The sequence below is a fragment of the Engystomops pustulosus genome, chromosome 4, assembly GCF_040894005.1.
Source record: "Engystomops pustulosus chromosome 4, aEngPut4.maternal, whole genome shotgun sequence".
Taxonomy (NCBI): Eukaryota; Metazoa; Chordata; class Amphibia; order Anura; family Leptodactylidae; genus Engystomops; species Engystomops pustulosus.
Genome location: NC_092414.1, coordinates 117,845,866 through 117,863,017, shown reverse-complemented (window position 1 = coordinate 117,863,017; position 17,152 = coordinate 117,845,866). Strand labels below are relative to the sequence as shown.

General features: G+C 45.5%; 2 protein-coding genes across 7 annotated transcripts in view; one reads left to right on the top strand and one right to left on the bottom strand.

The window, feature by feature from the left end:
* Nucleotides 1-13,292, bottom strand: part of SRPK2 (SRSF protein kinase 2) — a 109,277-nt gene extending 95,985 nt beyond the window's left edge. For all 3 annotated transcript variants that reach the window (XM_072147203.1, XM_072147196.1, XM_072147197.1), the window contains exons 1-2: nt 13,027-13,292; nt 12,848-12,908 (exon numbers count right to left, since the gene is read on the bottom strand). In XM_072147203.1, the coding sequence (XP_072003304.1) occupies nt 12,848-12,908; nt 13,027-13,042 (77 nt within the window). In that variant the 5' untranslated portion in view covers nt 13,043-13,292. The remainder of the gene's footprint in view (nt 1-12,847; nt 12,909-13,026) is intronic.
* PUS7 (pseudouridine synthase 7) overlaps nt 12,870-17,152 on the top strand; it is a 38,343-nt gene continuing 34,060 nt past the window's right edge. Inside the window, exon 1 of one of the 4 annotated variants that reach the window (XM_072147194.1) lies at nt 12,870-13,013. Coding sequence is in view for 2 of the 4 variants with exons in the window: in XM_072147192.1 (XP_072003293.1) it covers nt 13,348-13,456 (109 nt within the window). In the remaining 2 variants the exon portion in view is untranslated. Of the gene's footprint in view, nt 13,014-13,134; nt 13,457-17,152 lie in introns of those variants that run through there. The other 3 variants (XM_072147192.1, XM_072147195.1, XM_072147193.1) reach the window with 3 other exon arrangements.

The window sequence follows — 17,152 nt, the reverse complement described above, 5'->3', positions numbered from 1 at the left end:
GCCACAAGCCACAGTTTTGGAAATGGGCTCTAAACAGGGGTACACTTGTATAAAAATTAACAATTAACAATTCGGCCACTAACATTAAGGTTGGGGGGACATTCAGGATGGTTAATTTTGGAATGTTTTCCCTCATATTCCCAAAAATGGTGGGTAAAACCACTGTTGCGTTTGCAGATTTTATAAAATTTCATGCCATATTTGGCTCTCTTGCGTGGGAGATATTGCCCAAATTTTAATCTCCCCTTGAACAACACCAGGGATTCGTCAAGTGTCAAATTTTTTTCAGGTATATATACCTCTGCAAATTTTAAATTAAAATGCTTGACTAGAGGCCTAATTTTAAATAGCCGATCATGGCTGGGGTCACTTGCTGGGGGACATAATGGGGCAAATTTACTTACCTGGTCCTGTCACTATCCCCGATTCGGACAGTCCTTGTTAAGTTTTGTTAACCGTTAACAGAATTTGCAAATTTTTACAATAAAAATGCTTATTTAGCCCAAAAAATTGACATGTTCAGGCAGGATAAATTAAGAAAACAAATTTCAGATTTTGCTGTACAGTTTCTCTCAAGTCTGCCAATACCCCATATGTGAAAATAAACAGAGCGCAGAAGGGTAGGAGTCAGAGTGCAGGATGTAAATACACATCTGGGAACAGGAATTACCGGCTCTCTGACATCAGCCACCTCTTAGCAGCTGTCATTGCAGCTGACATCACCGGCTCTCAGCCAGGGGAAGGAGGAGGGGGATAACTATGCACACAATAGGTGTGCATAATTATGTGGAGCGAGAGTGCCGAGCGACAAAGGGGTTATGCCCTGGTGCGCCATAGGCTCACTTAAATATTTTTCTAACTCATTCTTCTCTTATTACACTGTTTTCTGAAAAAAAGAGTATAAGCATAAAATCCTAGCTGTAAGTGAGCTCCTCTCCCAAGTACTTTTCTCAAAGTGGTTGATTTCCTTTAACAGTGTTTTCCAGACCATAGAACTTTTTCTATTGTATTAAGTTTTTTTTTTTTTTACTATTTAAGACAGGTATAAAAGAATTTACAGTAGCAGTGTAATATGTGGGGGCATCCTCAATAGACTAAAGGTCTATTTCTCCCCTAGAGTAGAAAAGATCTGTGTCTCTCACTAGTTATAAGTAATCTAAAATATCAAGGTGTGGGTGTGTGCACTAAAGGAATCGGCAGCGTCACGTTTACAATCAACAAATTTTCACCCCACGCTTTCCAAAAACCACTTATTAGCCACCATATACAGAAGCCATTGTCTGCTGCTGTGGCAGTTGGAAGCGGAGCTGTGATTGGTTGCTATTCTGCCACAGGTCATTAATAATAGCTCTGAGCTTTGATTGGTTACTATAGGCAGTGAGTATAAGACGCTTATGTGTGAGGTAAGATGGGTGGAGACAGAGAGATAAACAGGGACTGACAGTCAGTGACAGATGAAATATTTTTATTTCTATTGTGTTATATCTAAGAGCAGTTTTTCACTATCCCGGGAAAAGCCGGGAGCTACAGCTAGTAACATTATTATTATTATTAATTCCTTTATTTATATAGCGCACACAGATTAGGCAGAAATACACAGAGCTTGTCAAAAAAGTAAGAGTATTGTGAAAAGAGCCTAGCATTTCACAAAGATAACTAGAGTGTATTCTTGTTATTGTCCATCCTTGAGCCAATAGGAAACCTACATCTGAGCAACTATAAACATATCTGTGACCAGATGGTTGGGAGTCCACAAAGAAAGGCATCTCATTCAGCAGGTACATGGTGGGTTCACACATGGCAAAAACCCATGTGTTTTGTAAACGCAATGTTGACAGCAATGTAATTAGGCAAATCTCAGTTTCTCAGCTGTTGTGATGCGTTAACGCCACATGTGAACGCGCACCCTCATACACACAGGTAAATCTTCATTACTTCAAGGTTTACATTTCAAGTCATCCTTCTATAAGTAGAAACAGCGCTTATTGTTTTCTCATCATGAGACAGAACAAGAAAGTGTGTTAGATAACTCTGAAATGTCTTCACATGGCTTGTAGGAAAACTCCTGACGCATTCACATGTAGCACCTCCTCAACTCCTCTGAAATGTGAGAAAGTAAATAAACACTTATTAAAACAAAGTGAATCTGAGAGAATTCTATTTCTCGCTGCATAGATAAAGAGCAGGGCGGTTATTGCTGGGAAATTTATGGGCAACCACTCAGGGTGGTGTCACACGTGGCGTTTTGAACCCGTTTTAAGCAGTCCGTTAAATTACGATAATTGGAAAAACGGACAAAAACTGTAAAAAATTTACTAAATTCCAAACTTTTTTTAAAACGCACGCTTTTTTAATGGACTGCTTAAAAACAGCCTAAAAATGGGTTCAAAACGCCACTTGTGACACCACCCTAAGCAGACTGAAAACTTGTAGCGGAATTTATCAAGCAACTATGGCCGGTGGCACATGTGGCGCTTTGAACCTGTTTTGAGCCATTTTTAAACAGTCTGTTAAAAAAAAAACACATGCGTTTTTTGAAAACGCATCAGTTTTTGACCAGTTTTACCAATTATCTTAATTAAAACGAGTCAAAAACAGATGCGTTTAAGAAAAATGGCATTTGGAACCCGTTTTTGGGCTGTTTTTAAGCAGTCCGTTAAAAAAACGCATGCGTCTTTGAAAAACGCACGTGTTTTTCAAAAACGCATCTGTTTTTGACAAGTTTGACCAATTATCTTAATTCAAACTGGTCAAAAACAAATGCGTTTTTTGACGGACTGCTTAAAAACGGGCCAAAAATGCGTTCAAAATGGTGATATTCAATATTCCATGCCGTGTACTGGGAAGCGGGAAAACAATCCAAATGCAGTAAAATTGGTAAAAAAAAACGCATTTGTACCGTATTCTTGTGGGCAGTTATATATACGTAACTGTTAACATATTACTATCGCATGCGTTTCCATAGAAATGCCAATGCCATTGGGCTGTGTTTTTTTTATATCACACTCATCCACAAAGCTGTTACCTTAAATAACTGAAGTGATTCTTCCTTGTGTGGCTTCAAACTAAATGTGAAGAATTGTACCCTCGGCACTCCCACACCACAATTCCCATCGCCCTACACATACTGGTCTCTGTCCATTTGGCTGCAATAATAACAGTTGTATGTAACCACTGGAGCCAATAACTGGTTCTTAGCCTAAGAACCCACAAAACATGACCTATGCCAACTGTTAGGCTTGGTGTGGGCATTCTACTTATCTTGATTATACTACGGCCTTCCTGCCACAAGATATTGGGGCAGATTTACTTACCCGTTCCATTCACGATCCAGCGGCGCGTTCTCTGCGGTGGATTCGGGTCCGGCCGGGATTCACTAAGGTAGTTCCTCCGATGTTCACCAGGTGGCGCTGCTGCGCTGAAGTTCCCTGAGGCCCGCCGAAATGCACTCAAGTTCACCGGCCTATTCCTGGTGAAGGTATGCGCGAGTCTCGCAACGGTTTTTCAGAATCCGGTTTTCCTTCGGCCACGCCACCCATTTCCGTCGCATGCATGCCGGCGCCGATTCGCCACAATCCGATCGCGTGCGCCAAAATCTCGGGGCAATACAGGGAAAATCGTCGCAAAACGGAAATATTTGGGTAACACGCCGGGAAACGCGAACCGGGCCCTTAGTAAATGACCCCCATTTTGTTTTAAATATAGCGTGAAAATATAATTTAATAGAATATATATATTTTTTTTTTTTTTTGCAAGGATATTTAAGTAGGCCACAGTATAAAATAAAACCTTTATTATTAGATGACAACGTAGTCACACCTTTCTATTCATAATTACAGGATCAGCATCATAAATAATAAAACACGTTTATATTCCTGCACAACAAATCAAACAGGATGGTCTAGAAAATTGTGCCGCTCAAAAACCTTCTTGTCATAAAGGTAAACAACAGGTGCAGCTTTATCCTATAAACTGTTCATAACAAACGCATATCTGCTCACACAACACATAGGGCAAAGTTTCTATACAGCGGCTAATATTACTGGATGAGTCACCCAAAACAACTCACAGAGAAAACCGAGTGACTCTACCACCAGGAAAAATCTAACAATCAATTTGCCAGAATAAACCTTGAGACTTGAGTAAGACCACAGGAAAACTAAGCAATTAGGAAAATGTGTCCAGAAGACGTGTGGAACGGTAAAACATACAAACCTGTTTACCCAAACGCTCTTCTTTGTTAAGTATAATGACCTTTTGTATAACAAACTCCACGCATTAAACAGTGTTTGTTTTACTTGGAAAGAATCGTGCCATGTACGAAATAGGCCAATTTCAAGTATTAGTCAAAAAGCTTCCTTCTTAGTTCTTAATAAATGAATTTAAAAAAATGTCAACAAAATGATTTACGGTAAACTAATTTCAAGCATAAAAACTCCAGTGTGTGTCCATGAGGTGTAGCACTCTTATGGTCATTAGAAGACTTGTATTGTGCATAGCTCAGCAGAATGGCTGTTCGCATTGGTCTCTGAGCTGGTTGATGGAGATCCTGCTGTAATGATTTGTCCCATATGCAGTACACAAACTGGAGGGGAATCTGCTCCTCTAGATCTCCACTTTAAAAAGCATCAGCAGGTTTGAATAGGACATTATAGAGAGACATAATGATCTGTATTAATGTGAAGAAAGCATTTGGGGTGTCAGTGAAATTTCTTATTTAGCTTCAGCAACCCCCATCATTGTTTCTTCACCACGGAAAAGGCAATAAAAAACTACGGCCTATAAGTGATCTTTGAAAAACGGTCCATGCTCTAACTGTCAACGGAGCAGTTACATGTCTACTGTATCCATTCAAAATTATTGCGCTTTATGAATGGAGGGTACACAGAAGATCTCAACTGTTGTGTGCCAGCAGGCTAAGTAAGGAGATAGAAACAGACCTTATTTCCTCCAATAACGAGTTTTTAAAAGTTTTTGTTCTGTTTTGATTCATGCAAACTGCGCCAAGTTAAGAGAATCTCAAACAAAAAAATTTACATCTACTGCTGTTAAGTACCACCTAGACACCATCCTGCCAGGATTAGTACAAGCAGAGAAATAGAAGTGGAACGGCTCTTAATCTAGTAATACAATAGATGAGAGGGATTTGAGTTGTACATATGTTGTCTTTTTGTTTGACTATACCAGAATTATGAGGTTTGTCATTTAAAGCACATGAAGGGAGGAAGCCACATTCTAGAGGGGCGTTTAATCATCCTGCTGATGATTCATATTCTCTATGTGCCTCTACATCGCCTGTTTCATGTGTATAAGGCTGAAGGTTAGGAGCTCCATACATTAAATTTGCACATGGTAGGTTTATATGTACATGAAAATCCGTTCCATTTAACAATTAGGTTGTTTCTGTAGCAATCAAATAGTTTCCTTTAAACCTATCTAGTTACAGAGTAACTGTACAATTTATCTTGGTAAATGAATATTTCAGTTGAATATAAGAGACAGGGCTGATAATGGGAGATAAAGGCCCTCTGATAAGAAAAATTAAGGAGTTTCTTACTCACTGCTCAAAAAATGGAGCACTAAATCAACTCATCCTAGATCTCAACGAATTAACTATTCCACGTCTTTAATCATGTCAGTGAAATGCCCAAAAATAACCCAATTTGATTTTCCACTTTGATTTTGAGTATCATTACAAAATCTGATTTCAGGCTGATCCAAATTCAGGGGAAAGGCCTCAAGACAAGGAAATGAGGATAAGCAGATTGTGTGGCCTCCATACAAAGTCTAGTCCAGGGGTCAGGAACCTTTTTGGCTGAGAGAGCCATAAGCGCCACATATTTTAAAATATAATTCTGCGAGAGCCGTACAATGGGGCTTATTTACTGACGGTCCCGAGGCCGCATTTTTGTCGGGGATCACGCCACCCGCCGCAGAACATTATAATACACACGCCACCCCCGCAGAACATTATTATACACACGCCACCCCCGCAGAACATTATTATACACACGCCACCCCCGCAGAACATTATTATACACACGCCACCCCCCGCAGAACATTATAATACACACGCCACCCCCCGCAGAACATTATAATACACACGCCACCCCCCGCAGAACATTATAATACACACGCCACCCCCCGCAGAACATTATAATACACACGCCACCCCCCGCAGAACATTATAATACACACGCCACCCCCCGCAGAACATTATAATACACACGCCACCCCCCGCAGAACATTATAATACACACGCCACCCCCCGCAGAACATTATAATACACACGCCACCCCCCGCAGAACATTATAATACACACGCCACCCCCCGCAGAACATTATAATACACACGCCACCCCCCGCAGAACATTATAATACACACGCCACCCCCCGCAGAACATTATAATACACACGCCACCCCCCGCAGAACATTATAATACACACGCCACCCCCCGCAGAACATTATAATACACACGCCACCCCCCGCAGAACATTATAATACACACGCCACCCCCCGCAGAACATTATAATACACACGCCACCCCCCGCAGAACATTATAATACACACGCCACCCCCCGCAGAACATTATAATACACACGCCACCCCCCGCAGAACATTATAATACACACGCCACCCCCCGCAGAACATTATAATACACACGCCACCCCCCGCAGAACATTATAATACACACGCCACCCCCCGCAGAACATTATAATACACACGCCACCCCCCGCAGAACATTATAATACACACGCCACCCCCCGCAGAACATTATAATAAACACGCCACCCCCCGCAGAACATTATAATACACACGCCACCCCCCGCAGAACATTATAATACACACGCCACCCCCCGCAGAACATTATAATACACACGCCACCCCCCGCAGAACATTATAATACACACGCCACCCCCCGCAGAACATTATAATACACACGCCACCCCCCGCAGAACATTATAATACACACGCCATCCCCCGCAGAACATTATTATACACACGCCACCCCCCGCAGAACATTATAATACACACGCCACCCCCCGCAGAACATTATAATACACACGCCACCCCCCGCAGAACATTATTATACACAAGCCATCCCCCGCAGAACATTATTATACACACGCCATCCCCCGCAGAACATTATTATACACACGTCATCCCCCGCAGAACATTATAATACACACGCCATCCCCCGCAGAACATTATAATACACACGCCATCCCCCGCAGAACATTATAATACACACGCCATCCCCCGCAGAACATTATAATACACACGCCATCCCCCGCAGAACATTATAATACACACGCCATCCCCCGCAGAACATTATAATACACACGCCACCCCCGCAGAACATTATTATACACACGCCACCCCCCGCAGAACATTATTATACACACGCCACCCCCCGCAGAACATTATTATACACACGCCACCCCCCGCAGAACATTATTATACACACGCCACCCCCGCAGAACATTATTATACACACGCCACCCCCCGCAGAACATTATTATACACACGCCACCCCCCGCAGAACATTATTATACACACGCCACCCCCCGCAGAACATTATTATACACACGCCACCCCCCGCAGAACATTATTATACACACGCCACCCCCCGCAGAACATTATTATACACACGCCACCCCCCGCAGAACATTATTATACACACGCCACCCCCCGCAGAACATTATTATACACACGCCACCCCCCGCAGAACATTATTATACACACGCCACCCCCCGCAGAACATCCCAATACACATTTGTTAAAGTGTCTGCGCCAGTTTTATGTGGCGGCTGCTCTGTGTCCCACAAGACTGTTGTTACTGCTAAGCCGGACCATGTGCCACATTTATTACTGACGTGCACCACAATTTTGTCTTAGGTCCTAGCTATTTTGTATCTCAGCTGCTGCAGAACCTCACATTAATGTAGAAATGCAGTGGTGGGGGAAGATATGAGGGGATGATGCAGAGGGGTCTGTAAGGGACACTTAGGAGCTTCATAGCTGCTCCTGCACACAGGACACTAAGGGGTTAAGGCAGAGTGTGAGGAGACACTGGGGGGAGGGAGCACTTATCTCTGGCTGATTCCTGACTCCTTCTCCTCAGGTGCTGGATGTCTCCTCAGTATGCAGCTCTGGTCTCCTCTCCCGCGCTGCTACATCCAGCCCCGGGATTGGCTGCAGGCACACAGTCTCCTCCCCTCCCTCTCTCACACACGGAGGAGACTGCTGCAAGGAGGGAGACGGAGGTGCCGCCCCAGAATTAACCCCGCGGACCCTGCGCTGCTCTGCCCATTACATCCAGGGGCATTACTACAGCCAGGGGCACAACAGGAGCCAGATAAGGGCCCCTGGTCTTGACAGGTAGCGCAGCAGATGCCACGGCTGTAGTAATGCCCCTGGATAGGAGCCCTGGCTGCGAGCCAGATGCGGCCATCAAAAGAGCCATATCTGGCTCGCGAGCCATAGGTTCCCGACGCCTGGTCTAGTCATTCCCTGATAAGTTGTAGATGTTGTCCTAGGGTGCTGTCAGACATCAAGGGCGCTGACAGTACTATATAACAACGCACGGAGGCGTGCCATGGCCCATTGCATATGCGTTTCTATTGCAATTAGCCCCAGCTGTCTAGTATTTAGACAATACAAGACAGCGGGCGTTGGTTGCCGAACACAAGTGTTTGCATAGAAGCGTATGTGCGATTGGCACGCCCCCGTCTGTGGGGACATGGAGGAGACTCTAAAAGAGTGCCTGGCGACAGGTTCCCTTTAATTGTTCACTTTATTATTGGATAAGTGTATTAAAGGGAACCTATCAGCAGGGACTTTATTTTCAATTAAAAAAAGGTTGCAGAAGCCCATGACACCTGCATTGCAAATCGTCCGTTCTGCTGTCTCTAATTATTTCCATTACAATATAATTGTGTGTTATAACTTACCTTGCTTCCTGACAAAATCCTCTGTTTAGTCCAGGGTCTTGGCTTTGATTTGCATGCATTTAAAAAAAACACGTATTTTGTCTTTACTGTTCTCTCCTCAGCTCTCAGCCTCCACCTTTGTGAGCCTTCACAGGAACAGAGCTCACAGCCTGTTATGCTGACATCACTGGGGGCGGGAGAAGCTGTACAGTAGCACAAAAGTGGGGGCTGAGAGCTGTGGAGTGAGCAGCATAGCACAGACACAAGTTGCATGTTTTTTTAAATGCATCCAAACCAAATCCCAACCCCTGGGACTACACAGAGGATTCTGTCAGGAAGCCAGGTAAGTTAAAAACACAATTAAATTTTAATACAAATGCTTATAGAAGGCAGAAAGGCAGATTTGCAATGTAGGTGTAATGGACTTCTTCAACCTGTATTTATTGAAAATCAGAGTCTCTATTGACAGGTTCCCTTTAAACTGAATCATTTTAAAAAAAAAATATATCTGAAGTGACAGTACTCTTTAAGATGAAAAAAGGTATGCAAAATATCTGCCACAAGAACATCCCCTTACAAATAAACTAACCATTATAAAATAGTATGATGCATTGCATAGGAATATTGTACATTGCCATTATAGCTCCACACAGGGCGACAATATCTGTGTTAAAATATATTATGAAGTATAAAAAGGCTATAGCATACATTGAAACTAGTGTATACCATCACATCCGCAGACCTTGCAGCTATTCAACTAATTTTAGGGTACCCAATTAAAATAAATGAAAGAAGGTGTATGACTAAAATCAAAAGCTTCTGTAATACAACACCACGTTCGATAAAATGCAAAAAAAAAATATATACCATATTTTTTGGACTATAAGACGCACTTTTTAGCGCGTGCTTGCGTCTTATAGACCAAAGGTCAGGAGGATCCAGCACTGCCAGACCCTCCTGACCCAGTAATGGAGATCGGGCGATGCCCTGATATAGAGCTGCACCCGATCCCCAAGAGAGGAGACCCTCTGCACTGCTCTCTCCCTCTGCCTACAGGTACAGAGCAGAGCTGAGTGTGTGTAACTATGGATGATGCAGGGCTGAGTGTGTGTAACAATGGATGATGCAGAGCTGAGTGTGTAAATGTATGTCTGTGTGTGCTGTGCTTTAGTGCAACCAACAGGGATATTTTAATTGGTGTAAAATATATTTTTCCTTTTTTTGGAAGCCCAAATCTGGGGTGCATCCTATAGTTTGAAGAGTCTTATAGTCCGAAAAATATGGCACACCACTCGGTACAGTACTGCTGTTGCCTTGTTTCAAGGACAAGTGACTGCAGCAGCCAATCAGTGGGGACCTCCTCTTGAATGGCAAGTCACTGCTGGGACCCGTCAAGTGCTATGTGTAGAGGCATGTGACTGGCTGCAGCAGTGCCTGAATGGTGAACTGGGTGGCCGTCAATAAAATGCAGCTGATTATTTTTCCGCTTTAACTGATCCTTGTAAATGCTGCAATACAGTCTGCATTGACTGAGGACTAACTGTACTTTTAGGGTGTGTTAAAGGGAACTGACATAGGATAATCAGATTACACTACCACTACATACAACAGAAATCTTGGCTTGAGCTATCATATTCTGTTTCCTAGTTACACCTGTTTCTAGTTAGATAACAACATATTGCTGTCAGTATGGAGCTCTCTCATCTTACCCACAATTTTAAGGGGTCATTCTGACTATATATTTAGCGATACATGACACATCACATAATTAAGTTACCTTGTTGTTCTGGAATTTAGAAAAATAGCAGGAAAACACAGCAACAAAAATCACCATTCTGAAGGTTTTGGGCAACAACAACCTTTAACCAATTAACGCCAAGCGTCATACATGTATGGACTCAGGCCTCATCAATAAAACCTGTTATCAGTCCTGTTCACAGTCAAACCTGATCATTGCACTTGCATTGGCGATGCCATCTGTGATGCCAACTGTGAGAGAGTCCTATACATGTCATTTGACAATCCATAATACATCCGGATGGAGGGAGTATAGAAAAACAAAACAATAAATAGTAAGAAAAATAATAAAATTCTAATCACTCCCCTTTATCTAGAAAGCACATCTAAACAAAGATGGCACATTGCACAGCTGCATACATCGCATAACTTTTTAAAATTCTGCTTAATTTGGATTGTAAGAGTCTCAGAACACAGAATATTATGTGGTGCTGTAAGGAAATACAGTTTTTGTACAGAAATCAAGATCTCATAGTTTTTAAACACAGAACTTTTGGAAAATGGTGTGTTAAAAATATGTTCAATTGCCTTAATGGGATTTACAAGTTATTAAATTATTTAACTTCCCTGTCAGCAGTTAGGAAAAGAGGCATCCAGAAGAAAAAATGTGGTACCTCTGCAACTATGCTATACATCAAGGCTGCTAGGATGTAACTTGGCATCTAGCAGACCCATCTTCATATGTAAGGAATGCCGGCCTGCATGATCCTATGGCACTGCTTATATTAGGATTGTACAAACTGGTCAGTGACACTCACAAGATAGATAGAAATACTACATTGCCATAAAAGGAGGATGTCACCCACACCGAGCAACACAATACAATGGAGACCAGGAGGTAACAGGACTCTAGTCAGCAGCACAACACAATAGATCGGACTGACATCAGCATGTCGGACTGGTAGAAACAATAAGAATGAAAGGCCCTATATGCCAAGCACCAAAAAAGTGCTACCAGCCTGTAATGGTAATGTGTGGGCATACAGCCAGCCTATGCTGGAGTTGTGGGGAGAAGTTTCTAGTATTTGCCAGCATTTGGTGGATGCTGCCTGCTGCTCTGTGCCGGTGTGGGGTGAGGACGCTGCCTGCTGCTCTGTGCCGGTGTGGGGTGAGGACGCTGCCTGCTGCTCTGTGCCGGTGTGGGGTGAGGACGCTGCCTGCTGCTCTGTGCCGGTGTGGGGTGAGGACGCTGCCTGCTGCTCTGTGCCGGTGTGGGGTGAGGACGCTGCCTGCTGCTCTGTGCCGGTGTGGGGTGAGGACGCTGCCTGCTGCTCTGTGCCGGTGTGGGGTGAGGACGCTGCCTGCTGCTCTGTGCCGGTGTGGGGTGAGGACGCTGCCTGCTGCTCTGTGCCGGTGTGGGGTGAGGACGCTGCCTGCTGCTCTGTGCCGGTGTGGGGTGAGGACGCTGCCTGCTGCTCTGTGCCGGTGTGGGGTGAGGACGCTGCCTGCTGCTCTGTGCCGGTGTGGGGTGAGGACGCTGCCTGCTGCTCTGTGCCGGTGTGGGGTGAGGGTGCTGCCTGCTGCTCTGTGCCGGTGTGGGGTGAGGGTGCTGCCTGCTGCTCTGTGCCGGTGTGGGGTGAGGGTGCTGCCAGCCAGAGCTGGTGTGGGGTGAGGGTGCTGCCAGCCAGAGCTGGTGTGGGGTGAGGGTGCTGCCAGCCTGTGCTGGTGTGGGGTGAGGGTGCTGCCAGCCTGTGCTGGTGTGGGGTGAGGGTGCTGCCAGCCTGTGCTGGTGTGGGGTGAGGGTGCTGCCAGCCTGTGCTGGTGTGGGGTGAGGGTGCTGCCAGCCTGTGCTGGTGTGGGGTGAGGGTGCTGCCAGCCTGTGCTGGTGTGGGGTGAGGGTGCTGCCAGCCTGTGCTGGTGTGGGGTGAGGGTGCTGCCAGCCTGTGCTGGTGTGGGGTGAGGGTGCTGCCAGCCTGTGCTGGTGTGGGGTGAGGGTGCTGCCAGCCTGTGCTGGTGTGGGGTGAGGGTGCTGCCAGCCTGTGCTGGTGTCTTGTGGAGCTGCTGGGTGTTACAGGGATGCTTGTAACCGGTCCCGGAGACATGTGAAGATGCTGCCAGTGACCGGCACAGGATAACAGCCCATCTCTCAGCACTTGCCCATTTTGACAGCTACTCACTTTTTCCGAGCCTTCTCCTTCTTTCCCTTCGGCCTCCTCTTCCGGGCCTGCATGGCCAGCACTGGATAAGAGATACAGGAGGTTGGTTAAAAAGTGGACGGAGCCGGGCGTGCAGCCTTACAATGGCGCCGTTGGTAGTCGGGTGTATGTAAGGACAGCCCGTCTGGTGAGTGCCTTACCTTTCCCGGAGCTCATCTCCCCCTTGTTCTGCGCGCTGATGCCGGTGCCGGCCGGGGCTCTGTACACGCAGGCGCAGCCCTCAGCTTCCCTGGGCCGAATAGGATCGCGCCGTCCAACGCGCTGCTTTCCAAGCACTGCGTCACCCGCTCCCTCCTCTGACTCCTCTCCTAGGCAACCGCTGTCTCCTCGCAGCACAACTGCGCCGAGAGTGTAGGGGGCGCTCTTGCTTCACGACTCGCTTGTTTGTGGCTGGGAGGACTGCAGGTCAGGTGGTGGCGGCGGGTGAGAAGGGAGAGCTCGCACGTGTAGCCAGGACGCAGATGCGCAGCTTCTTGCTTCGACCACAGAATTATTTTCTACGAGGTCACGTTGTGTACGTTTGCCGCTTCCAGCACCGAGCGGCGCGACTACATAGAGAGCGGGTTACAGGTCAGTAGTGCCCACACAGCCGGCGGCCTCCCTAGGTATGGCGCAGACTGACGCTGCGGCTTGTAACCTGTACACGGCGTGCCGTGCTGCTCCGATGTAGCGTCGCCCTGTCATGGTCGCCAGTGTACTGTGTGTGAACAGGCCCCGAATACAGTCTGTATAGATACAAGAGTGGAGGTTTATGTGAAATTCTTGGGCACCTGGATTTTTGCATTATTGCCCTTTTGAAGGACTTTTACATGATAAATATTTCACTTCCCCTGAACAAAAAGTAAATGGACCCTCTAAAATCAATGACATAGTTTGGTTATATAATGTCATTGTTGGGGAAAATCGGGTAACTTTAAAGGGCACCTACCACCACAAATCTACCTATAAATCTTTATAGGTAGATTTGTGGTGGTAGGTTTCCTTTAAGGAATTTATCAACAAGGAATTGGTGGCTGTAACCCAAGCATACTTACACACTGGTGCGTGGCCCTGGAAGCTGGATACTTTATAATAATTCCTTTATTTATATAGCACACACAGATTATACAGCGCTGCACAGAGCTGCCAAATCAGTCCCTGTCCCCAATGCAGCTCACAATCTAAACAACCTACCAGTATGTTTTGGAGTGTGGGAGGAAATCCACGTAAACACGGAGGAAACATAGAAACTCTTAGCAGATGTTGAACCCAGTTCACCAGCACTGCAAGGCTAACCACTAAGCCACTGTGCTGCCCTAACTTTTTCATTTAGCTATTAATGGTTTCTTTTTCATGAAAGGACTTCAAAGTATGCAAATGAGGCTCCTGGGAATGTCACAGAAGCCCCTTCTGGCTCAGTCAGCTGTTTTCTTTGGTGCTGATGCCTGCTCCCTGAACACCATTCCCTTACCAGAGAATCGGTGACGGCAAATGGAGTTCCTGAAGCTCATTTGCATATTTTTAAAAGTCCCTTTTCAGAAAAAAAAAAGCTTAAGCTATTGAACAATGTATCCTGTCCTCAGGGGCAAATACCAGCATGTACCGTATCTACTCGTGTATAAGCAGAGTTTTTCAGCACAAAAAATGTGCTGAAAAACGTCCTCTCGGCTTATACATGAGTCAATACTGGACTTAAAAAATAATAAACTTATATACTCACCCTCCGGTGGCCCCGATGTGCAGCGCTGCTCACCCCATGTGATATAAGTTTTTTGTTTTTTTTTAATTCGGGGCAGGCTGTATGCTACTGGGGGCTGGTGGCTGTATGCTACTGGGGGCTGGTGGCTGTATGCTACTGGGGGCTGGTGGCTGTATGCTACTGGGGGCTGGTGGCTGTATGCTACTGGGGGCTGGTGGCTGTATGCTACTGGGGGCTGGTGGCTGTATGCTACTGGGGGCTGGTGGCTGTATGCTACTGGGGGCTGGTGGCTGTATGCTACTGGGGGCTGGTGGCTGTATGCTACTGGGGGCTGGTGGCTGTATGCTACTGGGGGCTGGTGGCTGTATGCTACTGGGGGCTGGTGGCTGTATGCTACTGGGGGCTGGTGGCTGTATGCTACTGGGGGCTGGTGGCTGTATGCTACTGGGGGCTGGTGGCTGTATGCTACTGGGGGCTGGTGGCTGTATGCTACTGGGGGCTGGTGGCTGTATGCTACTGGGGGCTGGTGGCTGTATGCTACTGGGGGCTGGTGGCTGTATGCTACTGGGGGCTGGTGGCTGTATGCTACTGGGGGCTGGTGGCTGTATGCTACTGGGGGCTGGTGGCTGTATGCTACTGGGGGCTGGTGGCTGTATGCTACTGGGGGCTGGTGGCTGTATGCTACTGGGGGCTGGTGGCTGTATGCTACTGGGGGCTGGTGGCTGTATGCTACTGGGGGCTGGTGGCTGTATGCTACTGGGGGCAGGCTGAGGTGGCTGTATGCTACTGGGGGCAGGCTGAGGTGGCTGTATGCTACTGGGGGCAGGCTGAGGTGGCTGTATGCTACTGGGGGCAGGCTGAGGTGGCTGTATGCTACTGGGGGCAGGCTGAGGTGGCTGTATGCTACTGGGGGCAGGCTGAGGTGGCTGTATGCTACTGGGGGCAGGCTGAGGTGGCTGTATGCTTGGGGGGTCTGTGACCAATGCATTTCCCACCCTCGGCTTATACTCGAGTCAATATGTTTTTCCAGTTTTTGGTGGTAAAATTAGGGGTCTCGGCTTATACTCGGGTCTGCTTATACTCAAGTATATACGTTAAGTATGCTTGGGTAAAAACCACTAAGTTCATGTGGTTGATTTCCTTGAACATCAGATAAAAATGGAATGTGAACCAAATGACTTATATGATGGCCTGTATTCAGCATGTGTTTTAAAAAAAGAAAAAAAAAAGTTCATGTCTGTTTGATTATCTCAGATGTACTGTTATGCATAAAATAATGGATCACTCACCCATTCTTGAAAAATGTGCACGCCATCACCAGGACATGTGACACATAGCTGCCACTACTCCCCCACCAGGCCAGCTTGCGGCTCTGATAGGTTATGTGACTGGAGCTCGGGTCACGTGATGTTCTATAGTGCCCGCCGACTGGAATGAAGTGGTGAGGAGCTCTGCCCCTTCCAGTGGCAGTGTGGGATTGTGCACACAGAGCCATTAACAGGATCAAGCTATCTGTGTGACAGCCGGATCCTTTACTGTGCTGGGATCAGTCCCATGTTACACCTGCCCCTGTATACAGTGAGAGGCATGCAGGGAATATGCTAGGTGCATCCTTTCTGCATTCAGATTGGTGATCCAAGGGGCTGTTACAGTTAGATCACTGTTATTTGTGATCTGTATAAAAGAAAAGCAGGGAACACGTATATAATATGTTCCTAGCTAAATGTGCCCCTGTAAAAAAAAAAAAAAAAAAAAATGTAACTATAAAGGTTTTTGTTTTCCACAAATCAATAGCTCAAAAAAAAATCGCCTTTTATTTTTCTTACCTATATTCAGTAGTTTTTTTGCTACAACCCTATCAAAATATAAAACAGTTTTTTTCCGTCTGTGAACCCCGTAACAGAAAATGGCACAGAAATGTATGAAACACCACTTTTCACACCATTTTTTATCACATACAAAATATTAATAAAAGCTGATCAAAGGTTGCATAGTCCTCAAAATGGTAGCAATGAAATGTCAAATGTACACTAAGCTATTGTCATCAGAAGATGGAGAGGGAAAAATGTAGAAACGCTACCACGCGACGGGTTAACACTTTATACGACTAGGAGTTATACATTTGTATTACTGAAAATTTCATACTCCTCAAAAACGTGACGTAGAGACATAAGGGAAAAAAAGGGACTCTAAAAAATTCTTTAAAAAATGGAAGGACTTTATTTTACACTATTATACGGAATCAGACATGCAATCGCTTATGAAAACATTTCAAGATTCCACATGGTATAACAATCAACAATTGAGAGGCAGATTGGGATCCTTGGAGTATAGAGGTTAGGAAAAGAGATCGCCTGGAAAGAGGGGGGGGGGGGGGATCTTATTTTTCAGGGCTTTATTTTCATGGAAACAGGGTATATCCGGAGAGCTCTAACTTTATTTTTTAATCAAACGTTCTCTATTATGGCTTGTTTTTTAAGTTGAATTATTATTTTTTTGTGTACTTTTTTATACTATTCACTATACAGGCAAAATAGTCAATGCATTCAGAGGTTATGGGTCTTCCATTTCAACAAGAAGGGAAAATA